Source organism: Crinia signifera, chromosome 3, assembly GCF_055691185.1.
Source record: "Crinia signifera chromosome 3, ASM5569118v1, whole genome shotgun sequence".
Taxonomy (NCBI): Eukaryota; Metazoa; Chordata; class Amphibia; order Anura; family Myobatrachidae; genus Crinia; species Crinia signifera.
This window is the reverse complement of record NC_139219.1, coordinates 4918709-4937715: the sequence shown is the minus strand read 5'-3', so window position 1 is coordinate 4937715 and position 19007 is coordinate 4918709. Positions and strand designations below refer to the sequence as shown.

At 39.0% G+C, this 19007-nt stretch overlaps 1 protein-coding gene across 9 annotated transcripts in view; it reads right to left on the bottom strand.

Moving 5' to 3' along the window:
* Window positions 1–19007, bottom strand: part of ESRRG (estrogen related receptor gamma) — a 705684-nt gene that overhangs the window by 152406 nt on the left and 534271 nt on the right. For 4 of the 9 annotated variants that reach the window (XM_083175155.1, XM_083175156.1, XM_083175153.1 and 1 more), the window contains one exon: window positions 3366–3497. The exons of the other annotated variants lie outside the window; for them this stretch is intronic. In XM_083175155.1, coding sequence (XP_083031281.1) covers window positions 3366–3409 — 44 coding nt within the window. In that variant the 5' untranslated portion in view covers window positions 3410–3497. The remainder of the gene's footprint in view (window positions 1–3365; window positions 3498–19007) is intronic. 9 annotated transcript variants of the gene reach the window in all.

Genomic DNA, 19007 nt, shown 5'->3' with positions numbered 1-19007 from the left:
TGAAACGGTCGACATGATATTTTTGTCAATGTTGACACTTCAGCATGTGTACCCACAATAGCTGCAGCGCATTTGCTCGCCATGCTACCGGCCGGGTGCCTACGCTCCACTACCGCTGCGCACGACGCACTTTACCGTTTCCAACTGAAAAAGTCCAACAGTAGAAAAATATGGTGAAAAACTCATGTCAACTTTTTAATGTGTCAACAAATGCCATGTCAGTATTTTGCTTTGCCGACCTTTTGTCAGTACAAGTCTAGGTCATGTTGGCCTGTTACCGCTTTTAGATTCCGACCCTTCCAACCTAAATACAGGTCGGCCAATATACACAGGGCAACCCGGGTCTAACCCTACTTATAACCTGGGTTGGTTGACCCGGGTCATTCAGTTTGGGGGCTTTCACCTGGACCCGGCAATAACCCAGGTTATACAGGGGGTTGTGGTGTGAAAGGGGCACTAGTGATTACCTACAGATAACTGCCACAGACAATGACCTGCGCCACTTACGTTACTTCGTAGCAACACTGTAACACGCACATTCACACTGAGGGGTACACTTACTACAATGGGACTTCTACTGAAGATTGGATGTTGTCCACATAGCAACCAACCAGATTCTATCTATTATCTTCGAGAAGGTGTTTAATAAATAAGAAGTAGAATCTGATTGGTTGCTTCGGACAACATCCCATCTTAGGAAATTTACCCCTAAGACCCCAGCAGCCAATCAGGAAATAGCTTTTGGCTTTTACTTGTCAAGTTAAACAATTCTAGCAAATATCTCATTGGCTGCTATGATTCCAGCGGTGATTCGCACCTGTCCTCCTAATGTACTACTATATAGTCCTGCAAGTACATCTCCATCCAACTGTGTGTAATATGCTGCAGTACAGGTGGATTATAATACAAGGGAACAGGTGTCGTAGGGTGTGAGGGGGCTGCTTAGCCACAGGTGAGTCACCTGTACCTCAGTGCATCTGTCTGAGCACTGCCACCACTAGGCATCCCAGTCGTCCATTGTCAATGACTGGGCCAACCATAAACCATGCGGACAAGCAGAAGCTGACATAACTGCCCCTGAGGATGACAGCTCAATCATAAGAGAGCGGATGAGAATGATGGGGGTTGTAGTTGCCCCGTCTGATCTAGCTGATTGCATGGGACACTGTGATTGCTGCCTATATAAATACTGTCTGTGTCTGCAGCGAGGTTACTGCCTTTGTCCTACGCTCTGAGGAGCAGACCCAACACTCCCAGGCCTAGACCACAAGATCCATTTACTAGTCACATGACCAGGCTGCGCTGTATCCGGCTGGGATGTGGGATCTAGCAATAAACCGAATGGCAAGTGATGTGATGCAGATAACTCTTATTCCCTGTAATACCGCAGCGTGCACAGGTGACCTGTCCTCATATGGAGGCTCACCAATAATCCCACACCCCTATGGCTGTACTCTGTTACTTATCACCACATCGCTATCACCACATTTATCCTTAAAATGCTTGGAATAAATTTTTAAAGCAATCTGTTATTTTGTATTTTACTATTTAATTTCCTAATAAAGTCATATAAAATGATAAAAGTAAGTAAATAGACAATTTAAGGATTATTTAATAGAGGCAGCAGTGGGATAAATAATTCATGTTGTGTGTAAAATAATTATTGATGACTTCTTCATTTCATGCTATTATGTAACGATATTGATCATTCATCGATTATCTAAGCTGGAAATATCCATTTTAGGGACATGAACTATAACTACCGTATTATACAAAGTAAAAATAAAAAAATTACACATTTCTATTAGTGCTAATATCGCAATTAAGGTCATTAATCTGAACAACCTGCTAAATGTTTCATACAATACATTTTATACATAACAAAAATGTATGTATATATTATTTACATGTGTATATGTGATCTACTGTATGTGTGCTTTATAAACATGCGTGTGTAACTGTAATCAGAGCAATACACACACACACACACACATGATTATTGTGATTTATTTATCTATTTATTTATATGTGTCTCTTTATAATAAGTATGCAATGTGTGTGTGTGTGTGTGTGTGTGTGTGTGTGTGTGTGTGTGAGAGTAGACTGTATATGTACAGTATGTGTGAATTTTGCTATTTGCAGTTTGTGTATGTGTGATGCCTCATATGCACTGTATTGGGTTTGTGTGTTTGTTTATTTATTATTTGCAGTTTGTATGTGTTTTTTATTTATGATGTTTAGTGTGTTTATATGTGTGTTTATTGTTATTTGTGGTATATATTTGTGTCCATTTTTGACGTTCAGTATGTACAGTACAGTATGTGTTATTGTTATGATGCTTAGTGTGTGTATTCTTATTTGTAGTATTGTATGTATATGTGTATACACATTTTTATTATGTATGTTTATATATTTGTACTTGAAGTATGTATGTCTGTATTTGCTAATTGCGTTATGTATGTGTGTATTTGTTATTTTGCAGTATGTCTGTATGTATGTATGTATGTATGTGTAACTGTCATTTGCAGTATGTCTGTGTATATGTATGTATGTATGTATGTATGTATGTATGTATGTGTAACTGTTATTTGCAGTATGTCTGTGTATATGTATGTATGTATGTATGTATGTGTAACTGTCATTTGCAGTATGTCTGTGTATATGTATGTATTATGTATGTATGTATATACGTGTAACTGTTATTTGCAGTATGTCTGTGTATATGTATGTATGTATGTGTAACTGATATTTGCAGCATGTATGTGTGTATTTGTTGTTTGCAGTATGTATGTATGTATGTATGTATGTATCTGTTATTTGCGGTATGTACTGTATATGCATACAACTTTTGTATGCAGGATTTTAGTGTGTAGTTTTAATCTATGCAGTGAACACATACGTGTGTATTTTTCACGTGCAGTATATATACAGGTATGTGTGTATTTGTTATTTGCAGTGTGTATGTGTATATGCATGTATGTATGTATGTATGTATGTATGTATGTATGTAGCTATCTGTTATTTGTGGTATGTACTGTATATGCGTGTAACTGTTGTTTGCAGTATATGAGTGTGTTATTTTAACCTGTGCAGTGTACACATGTGTGTGTGTGTGTTTGTCATGTGCAATATACTGTGTATACATGTGTATTTGTTACTTGCAGTATGTACAGTATGTGAATATGCATGTATATTTGTATGTATGTATGTTTGTATGTATGTGTGTAACTTATTTGCGATATGTATGTGCGTGTAACTTTTCTTGCAGGATGTGAGTGTGTAGTTGTAACCTATGCGGTGTACACATACGTGTGTATTTGTCATGTGCAGTATATGTTGTGTAAATAAATAGAAAAAAGTCTTACTTTATCCACTGTTGAGATAAATTGGGTAAATCCCTGGAAGTCATCTTGTTTTAAAATTAGGAATCCCACGAAATGCTGTTTATATTATTTTCCTATATTCTCCTTCAATAATTGATCTTTAAATTCTGAAAACTAAGAAAGAAAAGATTCATTCTGTGCTTTCTCGTCCTCCTATCTGCCAGGAAAAACAGGTTAACCCCTGTGCACTGCGGGTTGGGCCAGTACTGTTCCCGCTAAGCTGAACAATCTGACAATGAAAGAGTTAAAATCAGACATTTCTGAGAATTCCAGTCTATGGTTCTGAATATGGGAAGTCTGCGGAACAGCCCCACACAATGTCTCCTTCTAGAACTCTTCAGCTTAGGGAGAACAGTGACAAGACGCGGACTGGTCTGTACATCGCTGCCAGCAGACGAGGGGTTAAACCAATACACACAGTATAAAGCGCACAGCAATAAACTCACACAAATACAGTAGTACAGCGCAGTATGCCGGTGGCAGCTCTGCCATATGCACATTGTGGAGGGAACTGTACACTCGGGGACACAGTCACAATTTCTTTCAAACAAATGAGTCGCATTCATGGCCTTGTATTGTGTCGCTATATTTAGGTGCTTGATTCGGCCTTTATTTAGCTGCTCTACAGTAACCCAGGGACAGATGGACCCCAGGATGACATCACTCATATGACCTCACTGCACACTGACAACTATTATTCCCTCCATCTGTTATACAAAGGGTTAACCTCAGTCTATCACACTGAGGTCCTCAAACATTAAAGGGATCGGAACGCTGTGATACAAGGTGTTCCCGGAGGAAACATTTTGTGACATTCACAAAACTGCGGCGGAGTTCCCAGTCACCCAATGATTATGCCCATATCACATGCATGATTATACCCATATCACACCTATGATTATACCCATATCACACCTATGATTATACCCATATCACACCTATGATTATACCCATATCACACCTATGATTATACCCATATCACACCTATGATTATACCCATATTATACACACAGTATATTGTATGTGATATAATTATGATAATTAGTTTGAATGAGCAGCTGGGAAAAAAATGCCTCAAACTTACAAAAGATACAAAACTTCTGTCCTGCGTGCACCAGGATTTTGCCACCAGTTCTGCCATAATGCATATTGTTAGCTTGGCACAACCAAACACAATGCCCCAGCCTTTGCCCTGTATGGAATGCATCCGTCTCATGCCAGTGCTGTAGGGAGGGGTGTATGACAGGTACCCAGGCAGAGGGGGCATTACAGCTATTTCCCCAATAGTCATTGTGTACAGCATGCCAGGGAGATGCTCTGGTATTGGATGGTGCCCAGGGTGACTCTGGCCTGCCGCGGCTGTGTATGACGCAGGTGCAATCTAAGGTTCACTCAGGGCGATATGCAGAGTTGATAAATCGGTATAATTAGCTGTAAATAAGCACGTGCAATACTTAGTATATGCTCCGGTCTACACCCTGTACAATGTGTATCACAAACATATTTACACATACATACATGTTATGCTGTTACGGTAGGTATCAAACACACCTAAAACAGCAGCTGCAACTCTGTGGCCCATATTTACTAAGCAGCAGCGTTTCCAAGCTGACACTTCTTGCTGTTCTACTGTCAACAATATAACAAAAATGATTTTGCATTTAAAATTATTACGGTTTTAAATCTCTAGTCAAAACCGCTGGGAATCGGCACATTGCAAAAGCCGCCACTTAGTGTATCCTGGGTACTTGTTTAGCGTCACGGCGGCAGTTATGTAGTTTACGTAGTGCTGTATTGAGAATACCAATAAACCACTATGCTGCTTACGTAAACTACGTAAGTGCTTCTGGAGCCCTGAAACTACACAATGGTTAATATCCCTACTATCCACGTCATGCCCCCACTATCCACGTCATACACCCAACTATCCACGTCGGCATGGAGGTGATGTTATAAAGTGTGGTGAGCGCAGCGAGCCAGAAGCATGGCGAGCATCGCGGGGCACGCTGCGCTCACCACGCTTCGGGCTCGGTGGCTCGCTGCGTTCGCTACACTTCATAAAATCAACTCCACGCCGACGTGGATACTGGGTGTATGACGTGGATAGTGGGGGAAATGTGTGTGTGTGTTGTGCTTCATACCTACCCTCCTCCGGTCACCGCGTCCATCAAGTCCACTGATTGGCAGTGTTCAGTCCCCCTCCTCAAGCAGTCACTCCCTGGCGCCATCTTGCAGTCCCCCTTCTCTGGTACTAGCAGCGGACAATGTACGCAATTAGCGTAGTGCTGCTGGGGGAGCAGGAAAACCATGTGATGCTCCCACAGCGGCAATACGCTGAATTACGTACATTGCGGGCTCCGGGGAGTGGCTGCTGGAGGAGGGGGACTGAAAGCTGCCACCGGGGAGTGATCGTCGCCCGCGGGGATCGCCGACCGGAGGACATTAAGTATAAAACAAAGCACCCACCACCCTGCTCCCGCTGCCACCCACCACCCTGCTCCCAGTGTAGTTTCACGGTGGCGCCGGCTACGCTGACAACGTAGCTTAGAAACTAAACAAGTACCGTATCCTGCGCTCTATCTCATGTAAGGAAATAAAAGCGCCCTCACAACCATACTGTACGCCTTAGCAACAAAGTCAGCGCTTATCAGTGTCAGCGGCGCACACACAACCTAGAGCTGGCGGGAATAACGTTATCGGTGCATTTACATCCACCCATGAGCACCCACAAATATGGATTTCTTGGGTGTATACCCCATTGGTATACGCTGGCCTTTGCATTAACTCATCTGACTGTACGCTGCCTACATAGGAAGGTCCGCACACTAGGGGTCATTCAGACCTGATCACTGCTGGGCGATTTACCAGACCCCTGCGATCAGATTGCCACCGCACAGAGAGAGTGAAAACCCGCCCCATGCAAGTCTGGAATAGCCAATCGGAGACCAGCTGCAAATCCATCCACAACTTACTGTGCAAAACAGGCTGATCGGGGCGGAGCTGACATCACACGCCTTCTCTGACAACACCTGGGCACGCCTTTGTTTTCCCTGACACTCCCAGAAAATGGGCGTTTACCACCGCCAATGCCGGCTTCCTGTCAATCAACTTGCAAACGGCTTGCGATCAGAAAAGACTCTGGATTTTTTCACTGAATGATCTGTACGCATGTGCAATTGTTCGATAATCGGCCACTGTCTTCTCCTTCTCCCCATGTACTGCCGGAATGGCAGAAATGTGCGTAAACCCATAAGTCTGTGCCATGCTTCTCAGTACCCATGCTGCATCATCGGGTACACAGCGCCTGCAGTAAATACCTCACGGTGCTACTTGCTTTTGCATTGCTATAATACGTAGCAGCAGTGTGTTTCTGGCTATTTGTGACAGTCTAGCCAGATGCCCAGCATTGATTTCCTCTCTTTCCTGCTGTGTCACAGGGGATACAGTATATATTAACCAGCCGGACTAAATCCCCTGAGTGCTGCTGGAAGGTTTCTGCCGAATTCTGAGATCCCAAGGAGATATTCCAAGGGAATTTGCAATGAAGTATTATATTATAATCACTATATGCTAACGCTGAAAACAATAGGTTTAGCCTTTCACCAGTGCCCATATTTCCTCTGACTGGGGGGGGGGGGTCATTGTGAGTGTATAGGATGTGAGGGGTGAGGCAGCCGCAGCTGCACGGATCAGTTTGCACAGGGCACTGTTTAGTAAACAGGGAATGCCAGACCCTACTGACTTCTGACTTCTATCTCTTTGAAGATGGGGTAATATGGGCGTGTGGTGTCTGTTTATAGTGTACACTCTGCCACCCTCCTAATCCTGCTTCATGTAGTTCACACCTGCTGCCGACTCGCTGTCACAGGGCCTCAGCCTCCTATGGAGACACATTGTAAACCCGAACAAACTAACACCACCTCAGACACACAGCGAGTGTGTACAGTTTACATAGCACACATTTTATTTTACAAGCTTCAAAGTTATTCTTAATAAAAAGAAGCACCAATGCTGTCGGTACAATCCGACAGACGCCGTGTGGGGCAGGGCAGTGCAGTCTCTCTACAACTCCGCTGGATTACGGTGCCGTGGGCAAATAATTAACCAGTTCAGGGAATGTGGTGCGGGGAATGCGCCTGGGGATGGGCAGATACCTAACGAGACATTAGTAGGGTGCCATTGGTTTTATCTAATTGGAAAATTTTATTTTACATACAATTTATATGATTCTATTTCTTGCGCCAGCCTCTGCCCCACTTCACTTCTTTTTAGAAACGTTAGTAAATGTAACACCCACTCTCCCTCGCCCAGAATGGCAGAACATTGCTAATCCCTCGCTAATAACTAAATGTAGACTGTACACTGCGGGTACGACCTTTTATGCTATCAGTATTTTAAGATTGCAATTATATATTTCTATATGTCCTCGTTTGTCCATTTTTAAAAAAGTCTAATTTTGATTAAAACTGCGCCAAGGGATTACCTGCTATCATCTCTACTACATTTGTCTCTGGGCGCAGGGAACACCCCAACATATTGACCCCAGGCGCAACAATAAACCTCACATACCCCTTTTTCACTGACCAAACCTGCTTTGGGGAAACCCCAACATTCAGCCAATGAGACAGTCCCAATTAGAGAGTTGTTACGATAAAGAGATGATCCGGATTTTACTTTCTATTTATACTTATAGTGATATGGTCAGAGATTTGTGCATATAAAATGCATGTAATATTTTGGGGTTCATACTGAAGGTAACGGCACCCAGGTAACAGGCATTACTCTGATTAGTTATACAAAGGAAAAAAAGGAAATAGTCTGCGCTTCCACTGAGATGCTGCCGGGCACCCAGTAGTACCACCTACTACAGTATATGTTAGAAGAAAAAAAGAGAGTAGGAACCCTGCGTTTCCTATTGGGGTCAATGGGATCGATGGAAGAAGATTTATTTTCCGTTGTTTCCTTTTATACTGAATAGATCTTGTTCCTTAGCTTCAATTCTTCAATATAATTCACCTCAAAAAAGAAGAAGGAAATCTAATGGTGCAGATTTTCCTAGATGTTTAGCACACATACGACATCAAATAACGTAAAAGTGAGGGTACTCGTACCATGTATGGGAATATCCCGTAGGCCAGGAAATCGAGCATAGGTCTGGGGTCACTTAGTAATTTCAGGAAGTGTTTTCCCTTTTGGGTCCTGTTCTTCTCAGTTTCCTCAGAGATACATAAGGGAAACACACAAAGCCTGGTACCGTACCCGGGTTGTTACATCTGACCCCCCCCCCCCATATGCTTCTAAACCGGCCTTTGGTGAAAGGCCAGATACGGTACCAGGCTTTGTGTGTTCTTACATTTTTTATTGTGTGTTTTTATAAATAAATTGGTTGATTACGCTATGAGTGTTTCCCTTATGTATCTCTGAGGAAACTGAGAAGAACAGGACCCAAAAGGGAAAACACTTCCTGAAATTACTAAGTGACCCCAGACCTATGCTCGATTTCTTGGCCTATGTGTGCTAAACATCTAGGAAAATCGGCACCATTAGATTTTCTTCTTCTTTTTTGAGGTGAATTATATTGAAGAATTGAAGCTAAGGAACAAGATCTATTCAGTATAAAAGGAAACAACGGAAAATAAATCTTCTTCCATCGATCCCATTGACCCCAATAGGAAGCGCAGGGTTCCTACTCTCTTTTTTTTATTACTCTGATTAGTGCCACCTAGTGGTAATACTAAGATGTAGGTGGTAATCCAGTACATAACGTATATAGAAACACAGAATATAACGGCAGATACTGTAAGAATCACGTGGCCCATCTACTCTCCCCTAAACACATGTACACGCGCACACTGACGCACTAAGGTTAATTCTGTAACATACCAGTATATTTAATGGAGTGTGGGAGGAAACCCATGCAGGAATGGGGGGAACGTACAAACTGCACACAGTTAGGGCCACAGTGGGAAATGGACACTGAACATCAGTGCTGTGATGCTAACCACTACACCATCCATGCTGCCCACACAGGAAGACCGATGAGCCTCTTATCTGCCGACACATTATGTGATGCTATGTAACTTATTGTAACACCAATGGTCTCAATAGCAACACATATTACATAACACACATACAACAAGTTGTAGTTTTATATATATATATATATATCCTCATATCTATCGTCTATCTATCTATCTATCTATCTATATATATCTATCTATCTATCTATATATATCTATCTATCTCATATCAAGCTATCTATCTATATATATATATATATATATATATATATATCTTGTATCTATCTATAGATCTGTCTATCTCATATCTATCTATCGATGTATATATCTCATATCTATCTATCCATCTATCTCATATCTATCTATCTATATGATACACACACACACACACACACACATATATATATATATAATACCTATCTATTTCATATCTATCTATCTATGTGAGCCACACACGGTGTATTAATGCAGGACAATACAATATACTGTATAAGAAGATTCAACAGTATACAACCTGCTTTGACTAAAGCAGTCTAACAATCTATGGAACAAATATAGTCCATGGAACAAATATGGAACACATATAGTCTCAGAGCTATCTGTGGATTCAATATACTGTAATAAATTAGATTTCCAGCCTGTGCACCTACATATAACAGGCAGATAGATAGACAGACAGATAGATAGACAGTATGTACAGCATGTATATCATTGTGTGGAAATATCTGAAGGTAGCTGTATATGAAGTTGGAAGCCTGGATGCCTGAGGTCCAGCTGTAGAAGGTAATCAAGTCTCTTCTAAAGGTCTGACATGGAGTGGGTGTTATTGGAAGGAATACGCCATAAATCTTGTCATGGACGTATATTCAGTCCCAGCACCTTTTACAGCACAAACCATTTCTTTTCTTTTTTTTTCGTGATAAGATGATTTAGTTCCAGTTGAATAAAGCACCAACCTACAGACTGGTAGTGTGAGGGAAACCGATGACCACCCAGCTACCAGGCAGGGCAGGCGCTCTCTCCTAACGCGGTAATACAGTGTCTATGCTCATTCTACAGCCTTAAAGACATATGTGATAGTACGTCACGATGCAGCATTTATTATCCTAATTAGCATTAATATTCAGCCTCAATGTAAGATGGCGGAGTACAGCTAATCAGTAGACTGATTAGCGTTTAGTTGACGAACCTGGTCCACATCGCCTTGTTTCCCTATGACCTAAATGTGTATGACCAGCTAAATGCTACGCGCAGTGCACTGTATACGGTCACGCATAATCTGTATAATAAATTATACTGGAACAATAATTTAGTAGGACAAACAAAAATACAGTTGGAAACTGGGATTGCTGTGTGAATCGCTTAGAAATATTGTAATATCTCCATAGTAAGTTCCCCTAAACGGGATTGTGTTCTACCAGCATTCAGAAAATACAATGTATCACCTGCTATTATTTAATGTGACTATTCTTATCTCACGAAAATCAGAAATGTAAAAAAAATCCCATTATTTGTTTTACAAAAGTTTCATTTTGCTGCCGTATAGGATACAAATAATCAGCTGACGTTGGCCTTCCTGTCTGTTGTGTATGTTTAGTCTAATTCAGGGATCAAAGTCTCAACAATAACTCTAAATTAAAAATAAATATGTAAATTTGAATTGATTGAATGAACAAAAAAAAACCTAAATGATAACAAGTTAACAATTTAGGAGCCAGCGCGCACCAGTCAAATGGAACCGAAATATGTCATCAACATATCTGGTTTCCAAAAGGTTAAAATATCAAGGTGTAGTCAGGAGGCCTAATTCCTATTATTCACCACCACGTAGCTTTTGTCCTGGCTGGGCTAATAAAGCTGGATTAATCATCTCCAAGCCAGGTATAAGAAAAACATGAAAACATGTAAGATTATAGAGGCAAGTCAAGAATAGCATGGGCATGTAAAAATAACCGTTAATAATTCCGTCCAGTGTAACAGCAACACTGGGCGGGGAGGTTACTTTTCTTCTTCGGTTATATAAAATTGTGGCCTAATATAAGTAATAGTAAATATAGCTAGTTATTTAGTACTGGTCTCTCTATGCACTCCTGTCTAACCCTGAGGGTTTAAAGAGCAACGAGGAAATCTCAAAAATATGTCACGTATTGTTGCCACTCCTTTTCATTTGTAAACGTTGTTGCGGTTTTTATAGTTGCTCGGTCAATGATGTAACATCATATACATATTTTACTGCTGACTAGAATTAAACTCGCTCTCCTAATTTTCTTTCACAATAAAATAAATAACAGAAACACCTTAAACTATATAACGCATTGCCTGCAGTGATAATTAGTAGAATGGTATACATTGCATGAATGTGTGAAGCTGTGTTTGCTACCATTATCTTTAAGGAATGATAGAAAAGGTTTGGTTCTAATGAATGCCCCATTGCCTGAAGCCAAGATACCCTGGTGATCTTAGTCTATGTATGGTTAACCGTCTGTCCGCAAGCCTTCCGGTTGAGCTCTATAGACGGTTGACCATAGAACACCCGTATACTGAAGCAATATGGATAGCTTTGCAGTATACTGCAGAACACAATGCGGTACATCCCCTACTTGGCTTAGATGGGGGGGGGGACAGACTCATTTGATTAGGGAGAAATCCCCAAAAGTGGAACTTGTCTTCTAAACTGTTCGGCACTAAAACTTTGTTCAGAGTGACTTTTTGGTCACGGTTTATAGCTTTGAAGTATGGTGCGGCACAAAATGTAAACCACTCTAGTATTGCTTTATGTTATTAATTAAATGGTCTGTAGTTTCAAATTGTTAGAGACAAAACTCTGGATTCCTGTGCGATCCATACGCTTAGAAATAAAGGATTTTTTGTTAAGATAGACACTTGGTCAATTTATCATCCTTGACCACTCAGTTTTCTTGTATTCCCCCCGGTCAACTGAGTGGTATGGAAAAGAGGCGCAGTGTCTTATCGAATCGTATTGATTCCAGGGTGTCAGTGATCTAATCAAGAGCAATCAATACTAATCCAAAATCAATCAAAACACTTTTTACACTATCATTTATCAAATCAGAATGCAACAGCCACTTCCAAGCATAAAATGAAGAAAAATGAGAAATGCGATAGAGAGGAACGGAGACAAAGAGCGAGAAAGGGAAAAGGGAATACAAACAGCTATAACAGTGCAAAACTCTGACATTTAACTCCTCCATAACTTCACTGAGCTGCAGTGAAGAGGTTAATCAATGTCTGATTTATAGATTACAAATATGCTAATCATCCAACACACGTCTCAATTAAATTACATTAGTATGATTAAAATATCAGGATCAAACATAACGTGGAAGAATGCAGATAGCTTAAAAGCTTTCAACTAGAAACGTTATCAAAGTTGTATTTGTAAACAGCAAATTTTGGGGGTCAATAGCAAATATAGTTGTGGAAATAAACTTTTTTGGGGTTGCTGGAGTCAATGGTTACCATCATATGAATAATTACATTAGACACCCTTTATTTTATGCCAGGGAAAATGGGGTTGAGAAGGCGCCATTCAAGTTACCTTCTGTGGAATAACAATGTGTAGTCATAGTTGCATTTAACGTATAAGTATGTCAGGTTACATGGACAATGATTCCCAGGAAGGCGTCATGAGTGCTTTAATGAGGGATAAATTGAGTAACCGGTTATACTCCAAAAATCAGCTGAACAAGAAATCTGCAGTGCAGTAAGTAGCCCGCAGCGGGTAAACAGCACTCAAGAACCTGGCACAAACGGTCAATGCGCTAAACTACAGCAAGTTCCAGCTGTATACCAATAGGTGAGCATTTCCCATGCTCTGAATCCGGTCTAAACATTCGCCTGTTTGGGAAAATCAAATGACTGTACTTCATTAATCAAATCAGATGATGGAGCATGCAACTGGACGGGTGTTGCTATCTCATAATAACCTAAACCACCTGCAGTGTCTTAACCTCTCCAATATTCTTCATGTTTCATTAAAATGTGAGAACCTGTTTTTAACATTTCTGAGAATTTTAATAAAGCAGCTAATAGGGGCTAATGTCACGGGAGACTTTTCCCATCATGCCTTAACGGAGGGTGTCTCGTTGTATGTGTGTGTGTGTGTCATATATATATATATATATATATATATATATATATATATATTGTATTTCTACAAAGTTGCCTATAGTTTTTGTTAATTAGACTGTCTTTTGGCGGCGTTCTCTGTATCGCTCTCTAGCATCAAAATAGCAGCTAATCACAAAAGACAGGTCGGCGTCTCCATATGTTACCATTTCCTTTGTCAGTGCGCTCCGCTTGTTATTTTGAGACAGGTGATTTACCCCACCAGTCATAATTGTGCGCCACAAAAGATATTACTCTTTAACTTCAATAAAAGATCAGGGACGTCTGAAACATTCACTTCTGGTGATGTTAAAGCACTGGCATTTAACTGCATTCCCGATAAGACGGTGCCAGCAAAACTGATTATTCTTTTCTTATTCAAAGCATATCAGCATTTCGAAAGCTCTTTCAATCTTATCAGGTGTATGAACAGCGAATTTACTGAAAAACTGTTTGTTCGGCTCCTCACTCTCGGCGCTGGGTTATCAGATTATTCCAGACTAACTAACTGTATTTATATACAATCATATTTAGAATGGAATCAGTAGTGTAAACTGCTGATAATGCTCAGTGCCAGCTTTAGCCCGGGCAGCATTCGGGTGCCTTAAGGGCAAAGACGTGAAGACACTTTGAAGTATGGACCCAAAGATGTCTCTAAACATCACTGTTTAAGGAAGTGAAACTTACTTGTCGTGCTACAGTATCTTCTGTCATTTCTTATTAAATGCTGCAATTTTCTTTACAATTTGGTGCAAAGATTTCTTTTGTCAATAGGTTGTTATAAAATACACTATTTTAATGTCACTTGAGAATAAAAATGACAACTTAACTGACATTTTAAAATTTGAATCAAAAAATAAGATCAATCTATAGTCTATAGATTGCAATGTTATCTGGCTACGATATGGTTCCTATGTGTGCGAGGACTTTGTTCTTTTATTAATCATTGAATCATTAATTAGACACCGTTTGCGATCCTATTTACTCAGGATCTTTGTCTATTTCTTAAAAAGTAATCGGCTCTTATCGTCAAACTGTATTTAATTGTATGTCTCCAAATGCCTTTGTACCCAGGTGCTCAGAATGTTGTACGGAATTAGGATTTTATGTGTACAAATTGCGATAAATTACTAATGTTTTTCAAGTTTAGATTTTTATGATTAAATTAAACTGTTTTTATTGGTCAATAGATATAGCTGATGGGATGGCAAGTATTGTCTGTTGCAATAATTAGCAATGCATTAACGAGGTCATTATTATTATTAAGAATATACAGCTAGTGAAAAGTTTCCAGAATTTTATACCATTTTTTTATTGTTAAATCAATAAAGCACAAACAAATTCTCCCTTTTGTAAAAGCGTATGGTTTTCATGCCGCCTTACACTGATTCCTTGTTATTGCCAGTTAGGTTACAGAAAGTGACATGTTTTCACATTTTCTTCACAGCTATGCTCCTCGGAACACAACTGCTAAATAGCATAGATTTTTTTCTTCTGTTTCTTTGCGCGGCAGTATGATGACTTGTTAGTTGACATTATCTATAGCATTCTTGATTCTTAGAATTATTGTACAGATAAATATTTGTATAAATCTGCCCTTCTATAAAGGGAAAAGGCGCTTAACTCTTGTTGTACGGCTACTGGTAATGTAAGTAATCCAGTTCTAAAAATAGAGTCTCTAGTACGATCATTATCGATGGCAAGAGTTTTCCTTTTTTTAAGAGTTTATTTTGGTTTTATTTTTACCGGTGCAGGAAACACATATATTTATATGAGAAAAACATCTTAGCTCCTCCTAAAACATATGTGGGTTGTTTAAGAATTGCATAACAAGGTCTGTTCTGAAGGACAAACATGGACCTAGCTCACCATGGAATCCTTGTTAAATTAGGTCTTACCCAACTGTGTATTATTGTTACAGGTTAAAGGGCAGCAAGGGTGTAATGATGGCAGCCATTAGTCAACATTTTAGGCTTGTCATGCTTTTTTAATTTTTCTAAATACTTTTTTGGGGGTTGATGCCGATGTTGGAATATTGGATGAAAATGTTCTGATTTCTGATTTAGCCAATTAGAAATTTTATATATATATATATATATATATATATATATATATATTTATTTGTATTCCTTTTACATTCCTAATTTCAATTCTGTTTATTTATCATAGCGGGCTGTAAGGATTTCAATCTGAACCAGCAGAAAGTTGTTTGCGAGTTGCGTATGAAATTATTAATTTTGCTAATGTTAATAACAGATGGTCACTGATCGTAAGAGGCCCCTTAAGGTATTAAATAAAAGCAAGGACCATTCAAAGTAAATGTTTGAGAATTTTTTTTTTTTAAATTAGACAATTTATTGATAGTTGCTAGTGGAAATGGGTGAAATATATAAACCTCCGCCTTTAAAAAAAAAAAACGTTTTTACAAGAAGTGGCTTAATGCATAAAATGTACATTTCATTGTGTTCATTTTTGAAAAACTCATCTGATAGGGAATAGCTGAAGTCTGAAATAGCTTCAAGCACAGTTCTGTTAATGGATCTCATCGCTTAGGCAAATAAACTAAGACTCTCAGGTAGAGCCCCAGCCCGGTGAATGAGAATTGGCAGTCACGTGCCCTATGCATGACCCCAAGACAAATGTTTCCAACGTGAGCCTAATGAATTGGTTTTACAGTAAATGTTATGCATTGCACGCACCCCTGGCACTGAAGGGGTTATTGCATTTTCAGCTTGAAATGCACGACTGCTCTCCTCTGACCTTCTGACAGCAAAGTTAATGCAGTGATTTTTTTTTTAATGTGTTTGGCTATGCAGTGTATTGTGTGCCACTGCTAAAGATTAGGATTTGAGGAGTCATGTTCTGTATTTTACCTTCGACGTGGTACTATTTAGTGGAGACATCTGACTCACCGCTTATAATATAGTCTGGGGGCGGGGGGGGGGAATCTGCAGCAGATTTGGTGTCAATGCTACAAATGCTGACCAACACTTCAGCCTGTACATCCTGGTCAATCCTTGTTCCAGCATCTGTGACACAGGGGCTGTATGATAGATGGGACAGGTGTCATTCAGACTAATGTAATCCAGTGATTGGCTCTCTAATATGACCTGGCACCACCTGAGCACCATCCGTTTCTGGTAGCAGAATTATAATTTGCTGCTCTGAAGTATTTTTTCACTTATCACGAATTTCAACTTAACCCCTCTGATTGCTCTTGGGAACCGGATTCTTTGTATCATTCAAAATGTACCAGTATCTGATACTTAAAGGTCGCTCTTACTGGTTCAGTTAATGTAAACTTTGAGAAATTTAGATATTTAACCTAAACAATGATTTTACTACTGAAGAGAATAGAAAAGATACCAATAACAAAAATATACGTTTTGCGCACAATTCTATGCCAGTCCCAAATTGTATCGAGAAATGTGAAAGTTTTTGAAGGCCTAAATATAACGACACATCTACATTGTAACTGAAGCTTTATAAATGAATTATCAAAATAAGTACAATATTTAAAATAAATATGGAATATGTTTACAGTAAAAACTGAAATTTCATTTTGAAAATGTTCGTATTATGATACATGGTAAATGGGCAATTGCATGAATTTCAATATTTGAAGTTTCTCTCTAGCATTACTAGTGATAAAAATATATTTATACAAACACTGCAAACTAACTCCGCAGTTGTTGAAACAGATTAACAATTAATTTTTAAAAAGTCACTGCACAATAAGATTTTTTGTATTGTAATGTTAAGACTGTGTATTACACCTAACCTGGTTATGTCCCTTGGGTAGAACCAACAAAATTATTTTCTATTTCTTTTTTCTTAAATTTGCTATGATTTTTAGAGTTGACATGCAAAAAAAAAACCAAAACAATCCTTTGTCATCTTTCCATTTGTGTATTACATTAAATAGTCACTATTTAATTTTATCAGTTTTGTTTCACTGTTACATATTTTAAATCGCTTTTGTTTTAAATTGTTGATCCTGCAAATCATTCTAGTTTCTTCCACTGATTGCCATGGGCTATTATGTTGCTGTTCATCCACTTTCGAGACTTTAGCAGGAAGTGCCGTCCCTAAAACTTTTTATTTTTGACTGACAATTTGAAAAAAGCGGCCTGTCTAGTTAATATTTTCACACATCATTACATGAGAAACACAAGTGCTGATAACAGATGGGAACTCTCTTTTGAAGAGCTGACAGGGGAAAATATAACAGGCCTATTTAGTGTGCAGACAATTCTCTTCTTCATAATTCAACCAGCACCTTTTTGTAACGTAGAATAAGAGCAGGATACAACATCGGAAGAACGGCACATTATTATACTGAAATAAAAAGCTTGCTTGCACAAGAGAGAAACATGTTCGTTTGTCGCAATCAGTTATTAAGACTCTTATGCGATTTGGTTCAATGTTAGTAATCAAGAAACACTATAGAGTATATCAGAATTTACTAAGCTTTAAAATGCATGCATCTGTTACCGTATAATAAAATATTGTAAAGTTTTGTGGCAAATGTTTGTACAACAATATATGTTAATTGTAAGAAGTCATAATGGCGTTGGACAAAAAAAGCGGTGTTCCGCTTTCATTATTCAGACCCAAACTTAAGTTGCTCACATTCTACTAATCTAGGGGGTCATGGCTGAGTCTTCTTTTTAAGCTATGCTTAATGCATGTGCTTGATATCTTGTGATTAGGAAGCAGGCATTACCAGTATACCAATTCACCATCCACTTTACACTGCTCTGTTGCCTACCAAATATATCGCCTCACCCCCAACCAGTGCCAATAGGGACTTGACCCACTTAGATTTGCCCATTAAATGAACCCAAAGTATTAATATTTTCAGTGTCAAATATGCTTTAGTGTTTCCAAAATTAATTTAGAAATCCATTGATGTAAATTATTTTTTTATTTTTAAATTAGAATGTCTGGAATTAGCTGCAAAACCTAATTTGAGTGGACTTGCGCCCGTTCAAAAGCTCTTTCAATGAAAATAATTATTGGAAACAATGAACACTTAAGCTGTCTGTCGCCCTAATATTACGCCACACTAGACTTATTCGATTTGGGAGAAATGATTCTCTATTTAATAACAGCCAAATATAGCAACGCACTGCTGTCTGAGAATCTGCCACCTTTTCCATGTAACGTACACCCAATTCTGTTCGTTTTCTGATGATAACTGTATTTACTCGTAGTTAGACTGTGAGCAGAACAGCAATAAAAATAGAAGGAACAGAATTACCAATAATGATCAAATAACAAATCTCAGAAAGACGTCATTGTAGTTTCATAATGCAAGGAGACACTGACATATGCATGCATGCACAAATAACGTATCAGATGCTCATTGCGTTTTCCTAGCAGATATGTACTTGAAAGTATAGTATGCAAATCATATTTCTCCTTTATAATCTTCTCTTTAAATTCAAATAAATTGGGTGATGACAATAATGGG